This window comes from Oncorhynchus keta, unplaced genomic scaffold (genome assembly GCF_023373465.1).
Source record: "Oncorhynchus keta strain PuntledgeMale-10-30-2019 unplaced genomic scaffold, Oket_V2 Un_scaffold_6846_pilon_pilon, whole genome shotgun sequence".
Lineage (NCBI taxonomy): Eukaryota > Metazoa > Chordata > Actinopteri > Salmoniformes > Salmonidae > Oncorhynchus > Oncorhynchus keta.
Window position 1 is genome coordinate 62,430 of NW_026290990.1, and position 21,653 is coordinate 84,082.

Consider the following 21,653-nt stretch of genomic DNA (forward strand, 5'->3'; position numbering starts at 1 on the left):
GCCGTTAGGACCTGTTGGAGGGACAATAGAGCCCTGAGTACCAGGCCATTAGGACCTGATGGAGGGACAATAGAGCCCTGAGTACCAGGCCGTTAGGACCTGTTGGAGGGACAATAGAGCCCTGAGTACCAGGCCATTAGGACCTGTTGGAGGGACAATAGAGCCCTGAGTACCAGGCCGTTAGGACCTGTTGGAGGGACAATAGAGCCCTGAGTACCAGGCCATTAGGACCTGTTGGAGGGACAATAGAGCCCTGAGTACCAGGCCATTAGGACCTGATGGAGGGACAATAGAGCCCTGAGTACCAGGCCATTAGGACCTGTTGGAGGGACAATAGAGCCCTGAGTACCAGGCCGTTAGGACCTGTTGGAGGGACAATAGAGCCCTGAGTACCAGGCCATTAGGACCTGTTGGAGGGACAATAGAGCCTTGAGTACCAGGCCATTAGGACCTGTTGGAGGGACAATAGAGCCCTGAGTACCAGGCCATTAGGACCTGATGGAGGGACAATAGAGCCCTGAGTACCAGGCCGTTAGGACCTGATGGAGGGACAATAGAGCCCTGAGTACCAGGCCGCTAGGACCTGATGGAGGGACAATAGAGCCCTGAGTACCAGGCCGCTAGGACCTGATGGAGGGACAATAGAGCCCTGAGTACCAGGCCATTAGGACCTGATGGAGGGACAAGAGAGCCCTGAGTACGAGGCCATTAGGACCTGATGGAGGGACGAGAGAGCCCTGAGTACCAGGCCATTATCGTCCTGTTGTAGGGACAAGAGAACCCTGAGTACCAGGCCATTATCGTCCAGTTGGAGGGACAATAGAGCCCTGAGTACCAGGCCATTATCGTCCTGTTGGAGGGACAATAGAGCCCTGAGTACCAGGCCATTATCGTCCTGTTGGAGGGACAATAGAGCCCTGAGTACCAGGCCATTAGGACCTGATGGAGGGACGAGAGAGCCCTGAGTACCAGACCATTAGGGACCTGATGGAGGGACAATATAGCCCTGAGTACCAGGCCATTAGGTCCTGTTGGAGGGACAATATAGCCCTGAGTACCAGGCCATTATCGTCCTGTTGGAGGGACAATAGAGCCCTTAGTACCAGGCCATTAGGACCTGTTGGAGGGACAATAGAGCCCTGAGTACCAGGCCATCAAGATCCCTGTCAGTGATTGGCGGGTGATTGCAGAGTCTGAGGTGGAAGGCAATGGACATAGTTTGTCTAGTTGGTTTCATCCCAGTTATCATTAGATTATATCATTATATCTTACCATGCACCTTTTAATGTGACCAGGATGACCTCAACCAGAGAAGTGTCTGTGTGAAGTTTGAACTGTCCAGAGGAGGAGACTACGGAGCTGCTACCATCAGCTGTAAGGTTTATTACACAACACAGATCATGGTCACATCTCATCTGCATAATGATGAATACATCATCCTGAATATTAAATTACACAGATCATGGTCACATCTCATCTGCATAATGATGAATACATCATCCTGAATATTAAATTACATAGATCATGGTCACATCTCATCTGCATAATGATGAATACATCATCCTGAATATTAAACTGACTTAAAATGTCAGTGGTTCACTATAACAATTAGACAACACAGTAATTTATTGATTATCTGTGGTATGTGTATAAACAATATTGTTTCTAGTGGAGGTTAGTTACATGTCAAGTGTCCTGGCACCTGGCAGTGTCCTGGCACCTGGCTTCACAACAGTGTCCTGGCACCTGGCTTCACAACAGTGTCCTGGCACAACAGTGTCCTGGCACCTGGCTTCACAACAGTGTCCTGGCACAACAGTGTCCTGGCACCTGGCTTCACAACAGTGTCCTGGCACCTGGCTTCACAACAGTGTCCTGGCACCTGGCTTCACAACAGTGTCCTGGCACCTGGCTTCACAACAGTGTCCTGGCACAACAGTGTCCTGGCACCTGGCTTCACAACAGTGTCCTGGCACCTGGTTTCACAACAGTGTCCTGGCACAACAGTGTCCTGGCACCTGGCTTCACAACAGTGTCCTGGCACAACAGTGTCCTGGCACCTGGCTTCACAACAGTGTCCTGGTACAACAGTGTCCTGGCACAACAGTGTCCTGGCACAACAGTGTCCTGGCACAACAGTGTCCTGGCACAACAGTGTCCTGGCACCTGGCTTCACAACAGTGTCCTGGCACAACAGTGTCCTGGAACCTGGCTTCACAACAGTGTCCTGGCACAACAGTGTCCTGGAACCTGGCTTCACAACAGTGTCCTGGCACCTGGCTTCACAACAGTGTCCTGGCACAACAGTGTCCTGGCACCTGGCTTCACAAAAGTGTCCTGGCACCTGGCTTCACAACAGTTGAAAAGATTGACGAGTGACGGAAGTGATCGCCTGAGATTGAAAAGGACCCTTTCCATCTGTTTAGTCCAGTCCTAAGTACAGTATGCAGGCCTTTCCATCTGTTTAGTCCAGTCCTAAGTACAGTATGCAGGCCTTTTCATCTGTTTAGTCCAGTCCTAAGTACAGTATGCAGGCCTTTTCATCTGTTTAGTCCAGTCCTAAGTACAGTATGCAGGCCTTTTCATCTGTTTAGTCACAGTCCTATCTGTTTAGTCCACAGTATGCAGGCCTTTTCATCTGTTTAGTCCAGTCCTAAGTATGCAGACCTTTTCATCTGTTTAGTCCTAAGTACAGTATGCAGGCCTTTTCATCTGTTTAGTCCAGTCCTAAGTACAGTATGCAGGCCTTTTCATCTGTTTAGTCCAGTCCTAAGTACAGTATGCAGGCCTTTCCATCTGTTTAGTCCAGTCCTAAGTACAGTATGCAGGCCTTTCCATCTGTTTAGTCCAGTCCTAAGTATGCAGGCCTTTTCATCTGTTTAGTCCAGTCCTAAGTATGCAGGCCTTTTCATCTGTTTAGTCCAGTCCTAAGTACAGTATGCAGGCCTTTTCATCTGTTTAGTACAGTCCTAAGTATGCAGGCCTTTTCATCTGTTTAGTCCAGTCCTAAGTACAGTATGCAGGCCTTTTCATCTATTTAGTCCAGTCCTAAGTACAGTATGCAGGCCTTTCCATCTGTTTAGTCCAGTCCTAAGTATGCAGGCCTTTTCATCTGTTTAGTCCAGTCCTAAGTATGCAGGCCTTTTCATCTGTTTAGTCCAGTCCTAAGTATGCAGGCCTTTTCATCTGTTTAGTCCAGTCCAGTCCTTTTCATCTGTTTAGTCCACAGTATGCAGGCCTTTTCATCTGTTTAGTCCAGTCCTAAGTACAGTATGCAGGCCTTTTCATCTGTTTAGTCCAGTCCTAAGTACAGTATGCAGGCCTTTTCATCTGTTTAGTCCAGTCCTAAGTACAGTATGCAGGCCTTTTCATCTGTTTAGTCCAGTCCTAAGTATGCAGGCCTTTTCATCTGTTTAGTCCAGTCCTAAGTACAGTATGCAGGCCTTTCCATCTGTTTAGTCCAGTCCTAAGTACAGTATGCAGGCCTTTTCATCTGTTTAGTCCAGTCCTAAGTATGCAGGCCTTTTCATCTGTTTAGTCCAGTCCTAAGTACAGTATGCAGGCCTTTCCATCTGTTTAGTCCAGTCCTAAGTACAGTATGCAGGCCTTTCCATCTGTTTAGTCCAGTCCTACAGTATGCAGGCCTTTTCATCTGTTTAGTCCAGTCCTAAGTATGCAGGCCTTTTCATCTGTTTAGTCCAGTCCTAAGTACAGTATGCAGGCCTTTTCATCTGTTTAGTCCAGTCCTAAGTACAGTATGCAGGCCTTTCCATCTGTTTAGTCCAGTCCTAAGTACCAAGTATGCAGGCCTTTTCATCTGTTTAGTCCAGTCCTAAGTATGCAGGCCTTTTCATCTGTTTAGTCCAGTCCTAAGTATGCAGGCCTTTTCATCTGTTTGTTTAGTCCAGCCTTTCCATCTGTTTAGTCCAGTCCTAAGTACAGTATGCAGGCCTTTCCATCTGTTTAGTCCAGTCCTAAGTACAGTATGCAGGCCTTTCCATCTGTTTAGTCCAGTCCTAAGTACAATATGCAGGCCTTTCCATCTGTTTAGTCCAGTCCTAAGTACAGTATGCAGGCCTTTTCATCTGTTTAGTCCAGTCCTAAGTACAGTATGCAGGCCTTTCCATCTGTTTAGTCCAGTCCTAAGTATGCATCTAGAATATTTCATTCAATCCTCATATTATTTTCATGTCTCCCACCAGGTAATGGTTGTCAGTGTTTAGAGGTGTACAGATTCCCTAAAGACTCCTGGCTGAAAGAGCTGTCCCAGCATGCACCTGGAGTAGGAGATACAGGCAAACTGTCTCCTGTCGCCATGCTGATGAAGATCAAACCACCTAAACCTCACACAGGTACTTCCCATGTCATACTGTCCTACCAAACCTTAACAGATCACAGTCGGGTCGTTCCATGTCATACTGTCCTACCAAACCTTAACAGATCACAGTCGGGTCGTTCCATGTCATACTGTCCTACCAAACCTTAACAGATCACAGTCGGGTCGTTCCATGTCATACTGTCCTACCAAACTTTAACAGATCACGGTCGGGTCGTTCCATGTCATACTGTCCTACCAAACCTTAACAGATCACGGTCGGGTCGTTCCATGTCATACTGTCCTACCAAACCTTAACAGATCACGGTCGGGTCGTTCCATGTCATACTGTCCTACCAAACCTTAACAGATCACGGTCGGGTCGTTCCATGTCATACTGTCCTACCAAACCTTAACAGATCACGGTCGGGTCGTTCCATGTCATACTGTCCTCCCAAACCTTAACAGATCACGGTCGGGTCGTTCCATGTCATACTGTCCTACCAAACCTTAACAGATCACGGTCGGGTCGTTCCATGTCATACTGTCCTACCAAACCTTAACAGATCACGGTCGGGTCGTTCCATGTCATACTGTCCTACCCAAACCTTAACAGATCACGGTCGGGTCGTTCCATGTCATACTGTCCTACCAAACCTTAACAGATCACGGTCGGGTCGTTCCATGTCATACTGTCCTACCAAACCTTAACAGATCACGGTCGGGTCGTTCCATGTCATACTGTCCTCCCAAACCTTAACAGATCACGGTCGGGTCGTTCCATGTCATACTGTCCTACCAAACCTTAACAGATCACGGTCGGGTCGTTCCATGTCATACTGTCCTACCAAACCTTAACAGATCACGGTCGGGTCGTTCCATGTCATACTGTCCTACCAAACCTTAACAGATCACGGTCGGGTCGTTCCATGTCATACTGTCCTACCAAACCTTAACAGATCACGGTCGGGTCGTTCCATGTCATACTGTCCTCCCAAACTTTAACAGATCACGGTCGGGTCGTTCCATGTCATACTGTCCTACCAAACCTTAACAGATCACGGTCGGGTCGTTCCATGTCATACTGTCCTACCAAACTTTAACAGATCACGGTCGGGTCGTTCCATGTCATACTGTCCTACCAAACCTTAACAGATCACGGTCGGGTCGTTCCATGTCATACTGTCCTACCAAACCTTAACAGATCACGGTCGGGTCGTTCCATGTCATACTGTCCTACCAAACCTTAACAGATCACGGTCGGGTCGTTCCATGTCATACTGTCCTACCAAACCTTAACAGATCACGGTCGGGTCGTTCCATGTCATACTGTCCTACCAAACCTTAACAGATCACGGTCGGGTCGTTCCATGTCATACTGTCCTACCAAACTTTAACAGATCACGGTCGGGTCGTTCCATGTCATACTGTCCTACCAAACTTTAACAGATCACAGTCGGGTCGTTCCATGTCATACTGTCCTACCAAACTTTAACAGATCACGGTCGGGTCGTTCCATGTCATACTGTCCTACCAAACCTTAACAGATCACGGTCGGGTCGTTCCATGTCATACTGTCCTACCAAACCTTAACAGATCACGGTCGGGTTGTTCCATGTCATACTGTCCTACCAAACCTTAACAGATCACGGTCGGGTCGTTCCATGTCATACTGTCCTACCAAACTTTAACAGATCACGGTCGGGTCATTCCATGTCAGCAAGACATGACCCCCACCATCTCAGATCGATCTGAAATAGTTTCTGTTGTAGAAACAGATAAGTTCAGCATTCCTGAATCATTATTTCGTTTAAATATAATTTGATCTCTAAGAAATTAAGCTTATTGATTTTATTTTCATTTATAGGATTCATATAATATTCAATAAATATATTATCTAACATCCAATTTGGACCCAACTTTATTTCTAACAATGAGTCCGACATGAGAAATCTAAATAAATGGTCAAAATCCATCCACGGACCGCCCCCCATGACTTCCCCCCATGACTGCCCCCAATGATCGCCCCCATGACCGCACCCCATGACCGACCGCTCCCCTATGACCACCCCCCATGACTGCCCCCTATTACCGACCGCCCCCATGACTCCCCCATGACTGCCCCCATGACTTCCCCCCCGCCGCCCCCATGACTGCCCCCATGACCGACCGCCCCCATGACTGCCCCCATTACCGACCGCCCCCATGACCGCCCCCATTACCGACCGCCCCCATGACCCACCCCATGACCGCCCCCACACCAGGAGGTCCCACCAGGGAGAGGAGGACAGGAGGGAGGTATATACCATCAGAGGGCCAGGGAGAGGAGTAGGAGGAGGAGGTCCAGGGAGAGGAGGAGGTCCAGGGAGAGGAGGAGGAGGGAGGAGAGGGAGGGGGAGGAGGAGAGGGAGGAGGAGGAGGTTCCAGGGGAGAGGAGGGTCCAGGAGGAGGAGGTCCAGGGGAGGAGGAGGAGGTCCAGGGAGAGGAGTAGGAGGAGGTCCAGGGGGAGGGGGGTCCAGGGAGGAGGAGGTCCAGGGAGAGGAGGAGGAGGTCTAGGGAGAGGAGGGGGAGGAGGAGTTCCAGGGAGAGGAGTAGGAGGAGGAGGTCCAGGGGGGAGGAGGAGGTCCAGGGAGAGGAGGAGGTCTAGGGAGAGGAGGAGGAGGTCAAGGGAGAGGAGGAGGAGGAGGTCCAGGGAGAGGAGGAGGAGGTCCAGGGAGAAGAGGAGGAGGAGGAGGTCCAGGGAGAGGAGGAGGAGGAGGTCCAGGGAGAAGAGGAGGAGGAGGAGGTCCAGGGAGAAGAGGAGGAGGAGGTCCAGGGAGAGGAGGGGGAAGAGGAGGTCCAGGGAGAAGAGGAGGAGGTCCAGGGAGAGGAGGAGGAGGTCCAGGGAGAGGAGGAGGAGGTCTAGGGAGAGGAGGAGGGAGGAGGAGGGGGAGGAGGAGGTCCAGGGAGAAGAGGAGGAGGAGGAGGAGGTCCAGGGAGAGGAGGAGGAGGAGGTCCAGGGAGAGGAGGAGGAGGAGGTCCAGGGAGAGAAGGAGAGGTATGATGGCAACCCTTGCTTTGGTTTTGTTTACCTGGCCACTGTTTCAAATGCTGTTTTAGCATTTGTGGCACAAATCCCATGCGAGTCAACGGTACATATATTAGCCTTTTTGTGCTTTGTATCTAAGTAAGATAATACAGTTACACAATCCATGTTTTGATACTTTAGGATGATTTGTATTTATTATGGATCCCCATTACTCTTCCTGGGGTCTGGCAAAAGGTAGTTATAGAACTTTTAAACATTACAATACATTCATTACAGAATTCACAACACACTGTGTCCTCAGGCCCATACTCCACTAACACATATCTACAGTCCATAGTCTGTTCTGGGGACTGTGCAGAGACCTCTTGTGGACCTCTTGTCTCACGGTTTGTACAACATGGCTGCCTTCCAAATGGCACCCTATTACCTATATAGTGTTCTGATGAACATGAAGCATGAAAATGCTACTATACGTACCATTGACTTGCATTGAATTTGTGCCACAAATGCTAAGAAGTTAGCTCTTGAGACAGTGGCTGAAAAACCCAAGCATGGGTTGCTGTCACACCCTGCTGTCTGTAGACAACCAATGTCATTTTGCAATTTAGGTGAACAATCCCTTTAACATTGGGGGGGTCTTCAAACTTTCCCACCTAATAGCATGAACAGCACCATCTAGTGGTCAGAACCTGTATTGTTGTTGTTGGGGTGTTGTGGGTCTGGGTGGCTACTCACCATTCCTTTGGATTCCTCATGTCGGACTCATTGGTAGAAAAAGTTTGGTCCAAATTGGATGTTAGGTACTATATTTATTGAATATTATATTAATCCTATAAATTAAAAATGCCAATTTGGCTGCAATCAATTATCTTAATTTCTCAGATGTCAAATTATATTTCAACAAAAAAAATGTTGCAGGAATGCTAATCTCATCTGTTTCTGACAACAGAAATGATTTCAGATCGATCTGAGATGGTGGGTGTCAAAATCCTCTTTGTGCTTTTTGAGGTGGAATGACCCGGTAACCAAACAGTAGTTAAAAAAAATATATTGTAAAGACATTGTATCAAGATGAGAATAACAGGAAGACATTGTATCAACATGAGAATAACAGATATACATTGTATCAACATGAGAATTACAGGAAGGCAAAATGTCTGTCATATTTGATAGGCTCTACCATGAAGAGTCCATTTGAGGTGTTGCAGAAGACCGAGGATGGCAATGTGATTGGCTCAGGACAGAACCACCTGATCAGCAGTCGCCAATGGGAGGACCAGGACGCTGTGTTTAAGTCTGTATACAGGAAGTACATGGTTACTAACCCCAGCAACACTACAGACCCAGAGGACAGACCCAGGTAAACACAACAGTTGAATGAGAGTGGTTAGTCTTAAAATCCTCAGATTGTAATGATAACAGAAAATAAGACCTGACAGGGCCCTGTGTCCTCAGTCTGAATCAGACTATACCCAGACAGCTACTGATGATCTGTTAGGGCCCTGTGTCCTCAGTCTGAATCAGACTATACCCAGACAGCTACTGATGATCTGTTAGGGCCCTGTGTCCTCAGTCTGAATCAGACTATACCCAGACAGCTACTGATGATCTGTTAGGGCCCTGTGTCCTCAGTCTGAATCAGACTATACCCAGACAGCTACTGATGATCTGTTAGTCTGAATCAGGCCCTGTGTCCTCAGTCTGAATCAGACTATACCCAGACAGCTACTGATGATCTGTTAGGGCCCTGTGTCCTCAGTTTGAATCAGACTATACCCAGACAGCTACTGATGATCTGTTAGGGCCCTGTGTCCTCAGTCTGAATCAGACTATACCCAGACAGCTACTGATGATCTGTTAGGGCCCTGTGTCCTCAGTCTGAATCAGACTATACCCAGACAGCTACTGATGATCTGTTAGGGCCCTGTGTCCTCAGTCTGAATCAGACTATACCCAGACAGCTACTGATGATCTGTTAGGGCCCTGTGTCCTCAGTCTGAATCAGACTATACCCAGACAGCTACTGATGATCTGTTAGGGCCCTGTGTCCTCAGTCTGAATCAGACTATACCCAGACAGCTACTGATGATCTGTTAGGGCCCTGTGTCCTCAGTCTGAATCAGACTATACCCAGACAGCTACTGATGATCTGTTAGGGCCCTGTGTCCTCAGTCTGAATCAGACTATACCCAGACAGCTACTGATGATCTGTTAGGGCCCTGTGTCCTCAGTTTGAATCAGACTATACCCAGACAGCTACTGATGATCTGTTAGGGCCCTGTGTCCTCAGTCTGAATCAGACTATACCCAGACAGCTACTGATGATCTGTTAGGGCCCTGTGTCCTCAGTCTGAATCAGACTATACCCAGACAGCTACTGATGATCTGTTAGGGCCCTGTGTCCTCAGTCTGAATCAGATCTAGGGCCCTGTGTCCTCAGTCTGAATCAGACTATACCCAGACAGCTACTGATGATCTGTTAGGGCCCTGTGTCCTCAGTCTGAATCAGACTATACCCAGACAGCTACTGATGATCTGTTAGGGCCCTGTGTCCTCAGTCTGAATCAGACTATACCCAGACAGCTACTGATGATCTGTTAGGGCCCTGTGTCCTCAGTCTGAATCAGACTATACCCAGACAGCTACTGATGATCTGTTAGGGCCCTGTGTCCTCAGTCTGAATCAGACTATACCCAGACAGCTACTGATGATCTGTTAGGGCCCTGTGTCCTCAGTCTGAATCAGACTATACCCAGACAGCTACTGATGATCTGTTAGGGCCCTGTGTCCTCAGTCTGAATCAGACTATACCCAGACAGCTACTGATGATCTGTTAGGGCCCTGTGTCCTCAGTCTGAATCAGACTATACCCAGACAGCTACTGATGATCTGTTAGGGCCCTGTGTCCTCAGTCTGAATCAGACTATACCCAGACAGCTACTGATGATCTGTTAGGGCCCTGTGTCCTCAGTCTGAATCAGACTATACCCAGACAGCTACTGATGATCTGTTAGGGCCCTGTGTCCTCAGTCTGAATCAGACTATACCCAGACAGCTACTGATGATCTGTTAGGGCCCTGTGTCCTCAGTCTGAATCAGACTATACCCAGACAGCTACTGATGATCTGTTAGGGCCCTGTGTCCTCAGTCTGAATCAGACTATACCCAGACAGCTACTGATGATCTGTTAGGGCCCTGTGTCCTCAGTCTGAATCAGACTATACCCAGACAGCTACTGATGATCAGTTGAATCATCTAGTCAGTTGAATCATGATTTCCTAGTGAGCCTCTTGTTTTTCCAGCCTCTCATATCAGTGAGGTATCCAGGGTGTCCTCAGGGAAACCCAGACAGCTACTGATGATCTGTTAGGGCCCTTTTCAAAATTGGACAATAAGGAAGTTGTTGATTGATAATGATCTGAGGGCCCTGTGATTAATCTGGCTGATGATCTGTTAGGGCCTCTGGACAGCTACTGATGCACCAGACACTGATGATCTGTTAGGGCCCTGTGTCCTCAGTCTGAATCAGACTATACCCAGACAGCTACTGTGTCTAGGAAGTTGTTGATTGATAATGAGAGGATTAATCTGGCCTGGTCGACCGTGATGAGGAAGTTGTTGATTGCTAATGAGAGGATTAATCTGGCCTGGGCTGGCCGTGAATCAGGAAGTTGTTGATTGCTAATGAGAGGATTAATCTGGCCTGGGTTGGCCGTGTCAGGAAGTTGTTGATTGCTAATGAGAGGATTAATCTGGCCTGGGCGGCCGTGTCAGGAAGTTGTTGATTGATAATGAGAGGATTAATCTGGCCTGGGCGGCCGTGTCAGGAAGTTGTTGATTGATAATGAGAGGATTAATCTGGCCTGGGCGGCCGTGTCAGGAAGTTGTTGATTGATAATGATTGAGGATTAATCTGGCCTGGCCAGGAAGTTGTTGATTGATAATGAGAGGGCCGTGTAAGGAAGTTGATTCAGGAAGTTGTTGATTGATAATGAGAGGATTAATCTGGCCTGGGCGGCCGTGTCAGGAAGTTGTTGATTGATAATGAGAGGATTAATCTGGCCTGGGCGGCCGTGTCAGGAAGTTGTTGATTGATAATGAGAGGATTAATCTGGCCTGGGCGGCCGTGTCAGGAAGTTGTTGATTGATAATGAGAGGATTAATCTGGCCTGGGCGGCCGTGTCAGGAAGTTGTTGATTGATAATGAGAGGATTAATCTGGCCTGGGCGGCCGTGTCAGGAAGTTGTTGATTGCTAATGAGAGGATTAATCTGGCCTGGGCGTTGTTGATTGATAATCAGGATTAAGTTGTTGATTGATAATGAGAGGATTAATCTGGCCTGGGCGGCCGTGTCAGGAAGTTGTTGATTGATAATGAGAGGATTAATCTGGCCTGGGCGGCCGTGTCAGGAAGTTGTTGATTGATAATGAGAGGATTAATCTGGCCTGGGCGGCCGTGTCAGGAAGTTGTTGATTGATAATGAGAGGATTAATCTGGCCTGGGCGGCCGTGTCAGGAAGTTGTTGATTGATAATGAGAGGATTAATCTGGCCTGGGCGGCCGTGTCAGGAAGTTGTTGATTGATAATGAGAGGATTAATCTGGCCTGGGCGGCCGTGTCAGGAAGTTGTTGATTGATAATGAGAGGATTAATCTGGCCTGGGCGGCCGTGTCAGGAAGTTGTTGATTGATAATGAGAGGATTAATCTGGCCTGGGCGGCCGTGTCAGGAAGTTGTTGATTGATAATGAGAGGATTAATCTGGCCTGGGCGGCCGTGTCAGGAAGTTGTTGATTGATAATGAGAGGATTAATCTGGCCTGGGCGGCCGTGTCAGGAAGTTGTTGATTGATAATGAGAGGATTAATCTGGCCTGGGCGGCCGTGTCAGGAAGTTGTTGATTGATAATGAGAGGATTAATCTGGCCTGGGCGGCCGTGTCAGGAAGTTGTTGATTGATAATGAGAGGATTAATCTGGCCTGGGCGGACCGTGTAAGCGTGTTTTGCACCTGGTGAAGTTGATTAGTTTTGGAACCAGGCTGCCTCCCGGGTGTGAGCCAGGTGCCCTGCTCTGTCCCACAGCGGAGTCAGATCAAAACACAAGTGATGTAATTAACCACTGTAGTTATTAGTATGATTCTGTGTTTTCACATTACAAAAGTTATTTATTTTGATAACAACACTTTATCTGCCTTTCCACTGAAAACTAGTTCTAAAATCCAAACATGTATTTAATGCAAAAGAGATGTATGTTTCTGGATGATGCATCATGCTGCCCTGTTGACAACATGACCGAGTGATGCAGATTACTGTTCCATTTGAGAAGGGCCACCGACCGGTGAGCCTCGGCTCAGCATAATGGAATCCGCCCATTGCTTGCCTTTGGACTTCAATCACTCCATCATGAGCTCATGTTGACATCGACTTTAGACTTGGAAATGAAAGGTGCACTAGTGTTGTAACCGTGGAGATGACATGTTAGTGTTGTAACCATGGAGATGCTGTGTTTGAAGCTGTGTGACCAGTCACTTCCTGCTTCCTGGAGGTCTGTTTCCTGTCCTGGGAGGAGTTAAGCCTCAGACAGGTGGGTTAAGACAATTTAACAAATGTTTTTTCATTACATTTGAATATCATGAATTTGTTTTTAAATATTTTATTGATGCCATCAGTTCTGTATTTAAATCTTGAATTGATGCCATGGGTTCTGTATTTAAATATTGAATTGATGCCATGGGTTCTGTATTTAAATCTTGAATTGATGCCATTGGTTCTGTATTTAAATCTTGAATTGATGCCATGGGTTCTGTATTTAAATATTGAATTGATGCCATCAGTTCTGTATTTAAATCTTGAATTGATGCCATGGGTTCTGTATTTAAATCTTGAATTGATGCCATCAGTTCTGTATTTAAATCTTGAATTGATGCCATGGGTTCTGTATTTAAATCTTTAATTGATGCCATGGGTTCTGTATTTAAATCTTGAATTGATGCCATGGGTTCTGTATTTAAATCTTGAATTGATGCCATGGGTTCTGTATTTAAATCTTGAATTGATGCCATGGGTTCTGTATTTAAATCTTGAATTGATGCCATGGGTTCTGTATTTAAATATTGAATTGATGCCATGGGTTCTGTATTTAAATATTGAATTGATGCCATCAGTTCTGTATTTAAATCTTGAATTGATGCCATCAGTTCTGTATTTAAATCTTGAATTGATGCCATCAGTTCTGTATTTAAATCTTGAATTGATGCCATCAGTTCTGTATTTAAATCTTGAATTGATGCCATGGGTTCTGTATTTAAATCTTGAATTGATGCCATCAGTTCTGTATTTAAATCTTGAATTGATGCCATGGGTTCTGTATTTAAATCTTGAATTGATGCCATGGGTTCTGTATTTAAATCTTGAATTGATGCCATGGGTTCTGTATTTAAATCTTGAATTGATGCCATCAGTTCTGTATTTAAATCTTGAATTGATGCCATGGGTTCTGTATTTAAATATTGAATTGATGCCATCAGTTCTGTATTTAAATCTTGAATTGATGCCATGGGTCCTGTTGCAGATTGAGATCGACAACACATAAAATATCTATTTTATCCACTCTTAAATCAAATGTTTTTATCTTACTCTCTTCTTAGAAGCATCCCTTCTATATGTAGTAAAATACATCCCCTTTATCAAATTAAAATCAAATGTATTTATAAATCACTCTTTACATCAGCAGATGTCACTAGGTGCTATACAGAAACCCTGCCTAAAACAACAAGTAATGCAGATGTAGAAGCACTGTGGCTTGGAAACACTTCCTAGAAAGGCAGGAACCTAGGAAGAAACCTAGAGAGGATCCAGGCTCTGAGGGGTGGCCAGTTCTCTTCTGGCTGTGCCGGGTGGAGATTAGAAACCTAGAGAGGATCCAGGCTCTGAGGGGTGGCCAGTCCTCTTCTGGCTGTGCCGGGTGGAGATTAGAAACCTAGAGAGGAACCAGGCTCTGAGGGGTGGCCAGTTCTCTTCTGGCTGTGCCGGGTGGAGATTAGAAACCTAGAGAGGATCCAGGCTCTGTGGGGTGGCCAGTCCTCTCCTGGCTGTGCCGGGTGGAGATTAGAAACCTAGAGAGGATCCAGGTTCTGAGGTGTGGCCAGTCATCTTCTGGCTGTGCCGGGTGGAGATTAGAAACCTAGAGAGGATCCAGGCTCTGAGGGGTGGTCAGTCATCTTCTGGCTGTGCCGGGTGGAGAGGAACCAGGCTCTGAGGTGTGGCCAGTCATCTTCTGGCTGTGCCGGGTGGAGATTAGAAACCTAGAGAGGATCCAGGCTCTGAGGGGTGGCCAGTCCTCTTCTGGCTGTGCCGGGTGGAGAGGATCCAGGGTCTGAGGTGTGGCCAGTCATCTTCTGGCTGTGCCGGGTGGAGAGGAACCAGGTTCTGAGGGGTGGCCAGTCCTCTTCTGGCTGTGCCGGGTGGAGATTAGAAACCTAGAGAGGATCCAGGCTCTGAGGTGTGGCCAGTCCTCTTCTGGCTGTGCTGGGTGGAGATTATAAGAGTACATGGCCATTAAGGCCAGATTGTTCTTCAAGATGTTCAAACATTCATAGATGACCAGCAGGGTCAAATAATAATCACAGTGGTTGTAGAGTGTTCAACATCTCAGTACCTCAGGAGTAAATGTGAGTTGGCTTTTCATAGCCGAACATTCAGAGGTTGAGACAGCAGGTCTGGAACAAGGTAACACGCCTGTTGAAACAGGTCAGGGTTCCATAGCCGCAGGCAGAACAGTTGAAACTGGAGCAGCAGCACGGCCAGATGGACTGGGGACAGCCAGGAGTCATCGGGCCAGGTAGTCCAGGCGAGCACTAGAGTAATATGATCACATTTTCTGGTTCTCGTGAAGATTCTAGCAGCCGTGTTTAGCAATAACTGAAGTTTATTTAGTGATTTATCTGGGTAGCAGGAGAGTAGAGCATTGCAGTAGTATAATCTAGAAATGACAAAAGCATGAATTAGCTGCATCATTTTTGGAAAAAAAGTTTCTGAATTTTGGCCTCCTCGGTGGCGCAGTGGTCTAAGGCACTACATCGCAGTGCCACCAGAGATTCTGGGTTCAAGCCCATTGGGCGGTGCACAATTGGCCCAGCGTTATCCGAGTTAGGGAGGGTTTGGCTGGCAGGAATATCCTTGTCTCATCGCGCACTAGCGACTCCTGTGGCGGGCCGGGCGCAGTGCACGCTGACCAGTTCGCCAACTATTTTGACCAAGTTTAAAAGTAAAACATTTGCCGCCATTCACTTCCTTATGTTTGAAACACAGGCTTCCAGGGTAGGCAATTTTGGTGCTTAACCATGTTTCATCGAAATGTCCAGCTGTGTGTCATCCGTATAGCAGTAAATGTTGACATTGTGTTTCTGAATGACATCACCAAGAGGTAGAATATATAGTGAAAACAATAGTAGTCCTAAAATGTAACCTTGAGGAACACCGAAACTTACCATTGATTTGTCAGAGGACAAACCATCCACAGCGACAAACTGATAACATCTAAACCAGACAAGAACTTGTCCCTGCAGATCAATTATGCTTTCCAAAAGAATGTGGTGATCGATGGTGTCAAAAGCAGCACTGAGGTCTAGGAGCATGAGGACAGATGCAGAGCCTCGGTCTGACGGCATTTAAAAGTCCATTTACTCAGTACAGAGTTCAGTGTGTCAAATTGGAGGGCCTGTTGTCCGGACCTCTGGCAGTCTCTATGGGGGTGCCACAGGGTTCAATTCTCGGGCCGACTCTTTTCTCTGTGTACATCAATGATGTCGCTCTTGCTGCTGGTGATTCTCTGATCCACCTCTACGCAGACGACACCATTCTGTATACTTCTGTCCCTTCTTTGGACACTATGTTAACTAACCTCCAAATGAGCTTCAATGCCACACAACTCTCCTTCCGTGGCCTCCAACTGCTCTTAAATGCTAGTAAAACTAAATGCATGCTCTTCAACCGATCGCTACCAGCACCTGCCCGCCCGTCCAGCATCACTACTCTGGAGGGTTCTGACTTAGAATATGTGGACATCTACAAATACCTAGGTGTCTGGTTAGTCTGTAAACTCTCCGTCCAGACTCACATTAAGCATCTCCAATCCAAAATTAAATCTAGGATCGGCATCCTATTTCGCAAAAAAGCATCCTTCACTCATACTGCCACACACACCCTCGTAAAACGGACTATCCTACCGATCCTAGACTTCGGCGATGTCATTTACAAAATAGCTTCCAACACTCTACTCAGCAAATTGGATGCAGTCTATCACAGTGCCACCCGTTTTGTCACCAAAGCCCCATATACTACTGTCATGTCTTTGGCTATGCCGGATTAAGTGATATGAAATGCTATTCTATAAAATATTTTCTCTGTAATTAATATTACCTGATTGACGTAATCATGTAAATGTAATTAACTAGAAAGTCGGGGCACCACAACATAATATTTATAGAGCTGTTATCTTCCGAATAAACTCTTAAAGACCTAGTAATATTTTACATCAATAGCAGTCAATATAAATCGTCACCTTATTTCAGTCTCATCTGAAAGTTGTAAATTCTTGGTTATCTTCATGAACCCTGGCTAACAAGTTGAATCAGCAATACAAAATTGGGTTTATTTGTTAACTATTTAGTTACAAATCTGTTGTTCTGCCCCTGAACAGGCAGTTAACCCACTGTTCCTAGGCCATCATTGAAAATAAGAATGTGTTCTTAACTGACTTGCCTAGTTAAATAAATGTAAAATAAAAATAAATAAATAAATAAAATACCTATTTACTAATCATACAGAATTACATATACACAAAATCGAACATACATTGATTACAAATGACGTCATAAAGGAAAACGTCCCTTGCGGATGGAGCAGACATGATAGCTGGTTACACAAAGGAAAAGGGGTTGGGTTTGAGCAAAAGAGTGGGAAGACTGAGGAACAAAGGGAGAAGCTGTGCTATCGTAAATACAGTATCCTATGCATTCTAAATTACCGCCTATTTGGAAAAGGAAAATGCAATAAATATTTACTCTGAGCTTCAATAGGTTGGTGGTAGATGGAAGGCCGTGTTGGCCAACAGAGTCCACTACGTTGTATTGTCGTCATTGGGTGGTAGACGGGATACTCTGTCTGTCCTCTCCTAGCCCACGTTTACAGCGTTGAGTTAGTCCTTTTAAACATATGAACCATCGTTCTCGGAACAGGAGGTTACATTTTCGTCAAGGGCTTATATAGTGGAGGGAGAGAAAGGTGTGTTTCATAGTTTGTCTCTTCACAGGGGCAGGCCACTGATTGAGCAGAGCTCTAATCTTATGAAAACCCAATTCTCTCATTTGAAGCTAAAATTACATTTAATCTTTTCACAAATAGTTTAATTTAAATTGCATTTAAATTGCACAACAATTCCATGTGAATCTGATAACTATAATGTGTAGACTTTCCCAGATACAGTTTATGTGGTCCTGTCATCAGTCATAATGTCTCAGATGACAACCGAACTGACATCATATTCATTAAGTACCAACGCATATTTTCAACTGGTTCTATTACCGAAATATGGTTCCTTTCCTTCCACTTGTTTGATGTTCCCAGACTCTCTATGTTTAACAAAGGCTATTCAAGAGTCCCTCAGTAGAGTTGGAGAGAGAGGGAAGGGAGAAAGGTATTTATGGGGGGGTATCATAAACCTTACCCACAGGCCAACGTCATGACACTACCCACCGCTGCGACCTGTATGCTCTCGTTGGCTGGCACTCACTTCATATTCGTCAGCAAACCCACTGGCTCCGGGTCATCTATAAGTCTCTGCTTGGTAAAGCCCCGCCTTATCTAAGCTCACTGGTCACCATAGCAGCACCCGCCCGTAGCACACACTCCAGCAGGTATATTTCACTGGTCCCCCCCCAAAGCCAAATCCTCCTTTGGCCGCCTTTCCTTCCAGTTCTCTGCTGCCAATGACTGGAACGAATTGCAAATATCACTGAAGCTGGAGACTCATATCTCTCTCACTAACGTTAAGCACCAGCTGTCAGATCAGCTCAAAGATCACTGCACCTGTACATAGCCCATCTGTAAATAGCCCATCCAACTACCTCAGCCCGGTGAGATTTGAAATGGTATTTCAAATCTCACCGGGCTGAGGTAGTTGGATATATATATATATATATACAGTTGAAGTCGGAAGTTTACATACACCTTAGTCAAATACGTTTAAACTCAGTTTTTCACAATTCCTGACATTTGATCCTAGTATAAATTCCCTGTTTCAGGTCAGTTCGGATCACCACTTTATTTTAAGAATGTGAAATGTCAGAATAATAGTAGAGAGAATGACTTATTTCAGCTTTTATTTCTTTCATCACATTCCCAGTGGGTCAGAAGTTTACATACACTCAATTAGTATTTGACAGCATTGCCTTTAAATTGTATAACTTGGGTCAAAACTTTCAGGTAGCCTTCCACAAGCTTCCTACAATAAGTTGGGTGAATTTTGGCCCATTCCTCCTGACAGAGCTGGTGTAACTGAGTCAGGTTTATAGGCATCCTTGGTCGCACACACTTTTTCAGTTCTGACCGACACATTTTCTATAAGATTGAGGTCAGTGTTTTGTGATGGCCACTCCAATACCTTGACTTATACTTTGTCCTTTATCATCTATTTTGTGACGTGCACTAGTCCCTCCTACAGCAAACACCCCCACAAATCAAATCAAATGTATTTATATAGCCCTTCGTACATCAGCTGATATCTCAAAGTGCTGTACAGAAACCCAGCCTAAAACCCCAAACAGCAAGCAATGCAGGTGTAGAAGCACGGTGGCGAGGAAAAACTCCCTAGAAAGGCCAAAACCTAGGAAGAAACCTAGAGAGGAACCAGGCTATGTGGGGTGGCCAGTCCTCTTCTGGCTGTGATTATAACAGAACATGGCCAAGATGTTCAAATGTTCATAAATGACCAGCATGGTCAAATAATAATAAGGCAGGACAGTTGAAACTGGAGCAGCAGCACGGTCAGGTGGACTGGGGACAGCAAGGAGTCATCATGTCTGGTAGTCCTGGGGCATGGTCCTAGGGATCAGGTCCTCCGAGAGTGAGAAAGAAGGAGAGAATTAGAGAACGCACACTTAGATTCACACAGGACACCGAATAGGACAGGAGAAGTACTCCAGATATAACAAACTGACCCTAGCCCCCCGACACATAAACTACTGCAGCATAAATACTGGAGGCTGAGACAGGACAACATGATGCTGCCATCCCCGTGCTTCACGGTTGGGATGTCTTGAGATGTTGCTTCAATATATCCACATAATTTTCCTGCCTCATGAAGCCATCTATTTTGTGAAGTGCACCAGTCCCTCCTGCAGCAAAGCACCCCCACAACATGATGCTGCCACCCCCATGCTTCACGGTTGGGATGGTGTTCTTCGGCTTGCAAGCCTCTCCCTTTTTCCTCCAAACACACCGATGGTCATTATGGCCAAACAGTTCTATTTTTGTTTCATCAGACCAGAGGACATTTCTCCAAAAAGTACAATCTTTTCGCGCCCAGGCTCTGTCGTAACCGGCCGCGACCGGGAGGTCCGTGGGGGCGACGCACAATTGGCCTAGCATCGTCCGGGTTAGGGAGGGCTTGCACCAGCGACTCCTGTGTTTCCTCCGACACGGCTGGCTTCCGGGTTGGATGCGCGCTGTGTTAAGAAGCAGTGCGGCTTGGTTGGGTTGTGTATCGGAGAACGCATGACTTTCAACCTTCGTCTCTCCCGAGCCCGTACGGGAGTTGTAGCGATGAGACAAGATAGTAGCTACTAAAAACAATTGAATACCACGAAATTGGGGAGAAAAAAATATTTGTCCTCATGTGCAGTTGCTAACCGTAGTCTAGCTTTTTTTATGGCGGTTTTGAAGCAGCGGCTTCTTCCTTGCTGAGCAGCCTTTCATGCTATGTCGATATAGGACTTGTTTTACTGTGGATATAGATACTTTTGTACATTTGTACCTGTTTCCTCCAGCATCTCCACAAGGTCCTTTGCTGTTGTTCTGGGATTGATTTGCACTTTTTGCACAGAAGTACGTTCATCTCTCGGAGACAGAACGCCTCTCCTTCCTGAGTGGTATGACGGCTGCGTGGTCCCATGGTGTTTATACTTGCGTACTATTGTTTGTACTTATGAACGTGGTACCTTCAGGCGTTTGGAAATTGCTCCCAAGGATGAACCAGACTTGTGGAAGTCTACAATAGTTTTTTCTGAGGTCTTGGCTGATTTATGATTTATTTTGATTTTCCCATGATGTCAAGCAAAGAGGCACTGAGTTTGAAGGTAGGCCTTGAAATATATCCACAGGTACACCTCCAATTGACTCAAATGATGTCAATTAGCCTATCAGAAGCTTCTACAGCCATGACATCATTTTCTGGAATTTTCCAAGCTTTTTAAAGGCATAGTCAACTTAGTGTATGTAACTTCTGACCCACTGGAATTGTGATACAGTGAAATAATCTGTCTATAAACAATTGTTGTGTAACGATTCTCGTCCTCCTCTTCTGAGGAGGAGTAGTAAGAAGGATCGGAGGACCAATGTGCAGCGTGGTAAGTGTCCATATTGTATTTATTATATGAACACAAAACAAAAACGAGAACGAAACAGTCCTGAACGGTGAAATACAAAACACAGAGCAGAAAATAATCACCACGAAACACAGGTGAAAAAAGGCTGCCTTAGTATGAATCTCAATCAGAGACAAGTAACAACACCTGCCTCTGATTGAGAACCATACCAGGCCAAACACAGGTGAAAAAAGGCTACCTAAGTATGATTCTCAATCAGAGACAACTAACGACACTTGCCTCTGATTTGTGGTCCTTCTGTAGCTCAGTTGGTAGAGCATGGCGCTTGTAACGCCAGGGTAGTGGGTTCGATCCCCGGGACCACCCATACATAGAATGTATGCACACATGACTGTAAGTCGCTTTGGATAAAAGCGTCTGCTAAATGGCATATATTATCATATATATTATATTATTTAGAACCATACCAGGCCAAACGCAAAACACAACATAGAAAAACGAACATAGACAACCCACCCAACTCACGCCCTGACCATACTAAAACAAAGACATAATAAAAGAACTAAGATCAGAACGTGACATGTTGGAAAAATTACTTGTGTCATACACAAGTAGATGTCCTAACCGACTTGTCAAAACGATAGTTTGTTAACAAGACATTTGTGGTGGATGAAAAACGAGTTTTAATGATTCCAACCTCAGTGTATGTA

The 21,653-nt window shown here is 46.0% G+C and overlaps 1 protein-coding gene across 3 annotated transcripts in view; it reads left to right on the forward strand.

The window, feature by feature from the left end:
- Window positions 1–21,653, forward strand: part of wdr93 (WD repeat domain 93) — a 99,960-nt gene that overhangs the window by 2,376 nt on the left and 75,931 nt on the right. For all 3 annotated transcript variants that reach the window (XM_052517326.1, XM_052517324.1, XM_052517325.1), the window contains exons 5-8: window positions 1,296–1,374; window positions 4,203–4,352; window positions 8,517–8,703; window positions 12,853–12,923. In XM_052517326.1, coding sequence (XP_052373286.1) covers window positions 1,296–1,374; window positions 4,203–4,352; window positions 8,517–8,703; window positions 12,853–12,923 — 487 coding nt within the window. The remainder of the gene's footprint in view (window positions 1–1,295; window positions 1,375–4,202; window positions 4,353–8,516; window positions 8,704–12,852; window positions 12,924–21,653) is intronic.